Raw genomic sequence first — 4,653 nt, 5'->3', positions numbered from 1 at the left:
TGCTGGCTTAGAAGTAAGAACTTGCCCTCTCTCTGAAGCATAACATGTTTACAAGGCTTCATTAATCTATCACTAACATCCATCATGTCATGCTTTAGGAGGTTCATGTTAAAAATAGTAAATGCTATGTTTCTTTGTTTCTCATGTCACAAGCTAAAAACAATTGAATGAATTTCATTTATCATTTAATTTCAAGTCAGAAATTCTCACCAGATCTACATATGAATGTGAGAATTATCTTAAATTTCTATAAATAGTCCCTTTGATCATAAACAATATCCAACATGTGCAGAGTTCCATTATAATTCATGTATGATTTTTGTTTTTAATGCAACTTTACTGACACTTTGACTAATATGTTGTCCTAGATCCTTGCAATACCAGTTATCCCATTAACCATTTTAGCTGGTCTGTTATTTGGTTCTATTATTGGCACTATCATTGTCTCTATTAGTGGAACGGTAAGTTGGAAGTTTTGCCAATATGAAAGAACAAATTTTAAGGAAATGGGGTGTACTTGAACTTGTATCTTCTTACCCTTTCAGGTGGATGCAAGTGTTGCCTTTCAAATTGCCAGATATTTTGCCTGTGATCATATTCTTAAATTGGTGGAAGGAAACAAGAAATTTCTTGCGATTGACAAGGCAATTGGAGAAAATGGTTTTAAAGTTGTTACGCTTCTCCTTTGGATCCCTTTGCTTCCTTTCTCTCTTGGAAATTATTTATATGGACTTACATCAGTGAAGTTTGTTCCATGTGTTGGGAAGGTTTGCTTCTTGTTTATTCAATAAATTTACATAGATAATGTTATATTGGTTTATGCATTGCTATTATCCGTTTGATTGCCTTTTGATTGGTGTATCCTATTTAAGTGATTGATTGTTGTGTATTTTACTAGCTGGTATCCTAAAGAAACATATAAATTGTAACACCCTAAAAAAAAAACAACATTAAACCCATCAGATAAGACATGCATTTACATATAAACTAACCACATTCTTTTATTCATTAGAGTTCCATTACATAAGTATTACATGTTAACATCAAAACAAAATGCCCTACGGGCTTACAGCTTTCCAAGTTAACACTTGGTTACAACAAAGGGTACTAACTCGTTTACACATTAAGCCCTTGGCTTGAAGTTACATGTAATACATCAAAAGTTAAGCGACAAAAGTATGTCCGCCTCTAGCCTCCCAGCTATGTCCTTGGAGGTGGCATGCTACCTGCACCTGAAAATGATATTCCCATATAGGGTGAGCCACAGCCCAGTAGAAATACACTAAACCAACCATGAACAATGACTAAATATTAGCAATTGATAGATGGCCAACACTGATACATTCACATAAATCACATATTTATGTTATACGACTTACGAGTCCAAGTTTCCTTTCATTTTCCCTTTTTCAACGGATAGGCATATAATCACTAACCACATTCTCAACAGATATGTACAACAACAATAGCCACATTCTCAGATAAGCAAATAAGCTATATCCACATTCTACAACAGATATGTATACTACAATATCCACAGATAAGCATATAAGCTATATCCACACATCACAAAGATAAGCATATAAGCTCTATCTTCACTTCTTTAGACAAGCATATGAGCTGTATCTACGTAGTTCATCCCCTATCTTCTCCCAACACTATCCGGTTTAGAGGTACATCCCCTATCTTCCCCTAAACCGCGGAGTACATCCCTCATCTCCTCCTCTACACATAACGTATACAAACACATTGGTTCTATATACAACCACTCAATACATACAATTAATGTATTCTATCAACCGTCAAGTTCCATGACACATTTCATTGATTAGTTTCCGTTTGCCTAATCATCATGCATTGTCTACAACAATTACGACTATCCTCCACCGATAGCCCAAGCAGTTATTTCTAAACAGAAAATAAATGCACAAATGGATATTCAATCAACATTTCATTTCCTCACTTCTCACCATTAATTATCCCAATTAATCAAACAATGTAATTAGGCCATTTTCCATAATTACCATTTCAACCCTTAGGTCCCATTTTCATTAATGATTTAACATCAATTCCATTTCTCTATGCCAAACATGCATCTAGGTTTATTATGAATAAAACCCCAACTTTTGTAAAATTACACAAAAGCCCCAAACTTTCACAAAATTACCAAGCCAAGCCCAACATCTCAAAATACCAAAATTTAAAGACAAAATCCATAGAGAGGAGTAGGATATCCCTACCTCGAAGTTTAAGCCACAAAGGAGATGAAGACTCGAAGATCAACTTGCTCCAAATCCAAACTTTTTCAGATTAAATCAAAGCTCTCAACGCCCTCTATCTTTTTAACAAAAGCCCTAGGCTAGATTCACACTCTAGGGAGATCAATTCTTAGAGAGAATGAAAGTTTAGAGAGAGAGGGTCTCGGATTTAGGTTTTGAAAGAAAAAGGGAGTGAAAAAGTGATGTTCAAAAATGCTACTGTCCGCTGATATAAAACACGCTCGCTCGAGCGAAGACTTGGTCGCTCGAGCGACCAGACACAGAAAACTCTCGCTCGAGCCAAGAAGTTCTCGATCGAGCGAAGAAAAACCCAGACCGCTCGAGCCAAGAAAGGCAACTCTCAGGTCCAGAACCAGACGCAACACTCGCTCGAGCGAAGCCACCCTGGCTCGACCCACCAGACACGAACCTCACTCTCGCTCGAGCGACAAACTCCTGGCTCGAGCGAAGGTCCAAAAATCTGGGCAGCAACACTAGGCTCCCAAACACAACCAACCTGTAACAAACCTGCCCAACACATCCTATACCTCAATATACTAGTAAAGAGGATGCAAACAAGATAATAAACAAATACCAACATCTACGGACACATGTCCGGATCACTGTACAACAAGGGTAAACCCGGGATCGCTATAACCTCCCCCCCTTAAAGAATTTCATCCCCGAAATTAAGCACAAGTTTTCAAAACGAGTTTTTCTCCATTTTAAACAATGTTACACTTTAACATTCAACAATTCGACCCATTACCGGTCATCCCATCCCTTTAACAAGAAACATATCACAATATGTAAGCAACATATGTATTTTCAACATGCATCAACATTATGCACTATCTTTCCAATTTCAACAATATATTCAACACATATAGTGTCACATTCAACTTCCATATGAGGCAAGTTCCAAAACATACTTTCAATAACCAAAACATTTTCAATGTTTCACAACTTAAGACATATATAAAAGCTCTTAAGTTCAACAAAATGTAAAATTTAAATACAAGATCACACATCAACAAACAAGTCCGGATATTTCTCATGGACTCCCAACTCACGTTCCCAAGTGGCTTCCTCCACTCCGTGATGTTTCCACAAGACTTTCACTAAAGGAATGGTCTTGCCACGCAGGATCTGATCCCGCCTATCCAAGACCCAAACCGGTCTCTCCTCATACGAGGCATCCTCATCTACCTCTAAATCGGTCCAATCCAACACATGTGATGGATCTGGCTCATATTTCCGAAGCATACTCACATGAAACACGTCATGCACTCCAGACAACTGCGGCGGTAAGGCTAACCGATAAGCAACCTCACCAATCCTCTCAAGGATCTCAAAAGGACCAATAAACCGAGGGGATAACTTCCCACTCTTCCCAAACCTCATCAAACCTCGCCTAGGTGATATCTTCATAAAGACATGATCACCTACCTCAAACGCCAAAGGTCTCCTCCTACGGTCGGCATAACTCTTTTGTCGACTCTGGGCTGTAACAAGCCTCCTACGGATAAGCTCAACTTTCTCTGTCATCTCCCTAACCAACTCCGGACCCAACAAAGGTGCATCACCCACCTCGGCCCAACAAACTGGAGACCTACACGGTCGGCCATACAAGGCCTCAAACGGTGCCATACCGATGCTAGACTGAAAACTGTTGTTGTAGGCAAACTCTACCAATGGCAAGTGCCTCTCCCACGTCCCATTGAAGTCCAGGACACAACCCCGAAGCATATCCTCGAGGATCTGAATAGTACGCTCGGACTGCCCGTCAGTCTGAGGATGATAGGCCGTACTAAAGGTCAACTTAGTGCCCAAGGCACTCTGCAAACTCTGCCACAACCTAGCAGTAAAACGAGGATCTCTATCTGAGACGATCGTCACTGGGACCCCGTGCAATCTCACTACGTCCCGAATATACAAATCGGCAAGATGATCTACCGAATCTCTCACGCGCATAGGAATGAAGTGCGCCGACTTAGTCAACCGGTCTACAACCACCCAAATAGCATCACTACCCCGCTGAGTCCTCGGAAGACCTACAACGAAGTCCATAGTGACATGCTCCTACTTCCACTCGGCAATAGGCAAGGGTTGCAACAAACCCGCTGGCCTCTGATGCTCGGCCTTCACTTGCTGGCAAGTAAGGCACTTTGATACGAAAACAGCCACATCTCTCTTCATACCCCGCCACCAAAACTGGCGACCCAAATCCTGATACATCTTAGTACCTCCCGGATGCACCGCAAGGCGCGAATGGTGAAACTCTCGGAGTACTTCCTCACGGCAAGACTCCGGTACAAACAAACGGTCTCGGTATCTCACACTCATGTCGGGATACACCGTCAAACCCTTCTCAACTTTCCCACTGGAGATCTTC

At 40.8% G+C, this 4,653-nt stretch overlaps 1 protein-coding gene across 1 annotated transcript; it reads left to right on the top strand.

Annotated features, from left to right (window-relative positions):
- Positions 1–221: 221 nt before the first annotated feature.
- LOC114304108 (uncharacterized) lies at positions 222–910 on the top strand. Its single transcript, XM_082918910.1, has 4 exons — positions 222–227; positions 369–461; positions 546–767; positions 899–910. Exons 1-4 carry the CDS (start codon positions 222–224, stop codon positions 908–910), a joined length of 333 nt encoding a protein of 110 aa, XP_082775036.1.
- The last annotated feature ends 3,743 nt before the right edge of the window (positions 911–4,653 follow it).

This window comes from Camellia sinensis, chromosome 1 (assembly GCF_055761805.1).
Source record: "Camellia sinensis isolate YWXY chromosome 1, ASM5576180v1, whole genome shotgun sequence".
In the NCBI taxonomy this organism is placed as follows: Eukaryota; Viridiplantae; Streptophyta; class Magnoliopsida; order Ericales; family Theaceae; genus Camellia; species Camellia sinensis.
Note: the sequence above shows the minus strand (reverse complement) of the source record. Positions and strands in the feature narration are given on the sequence as shown.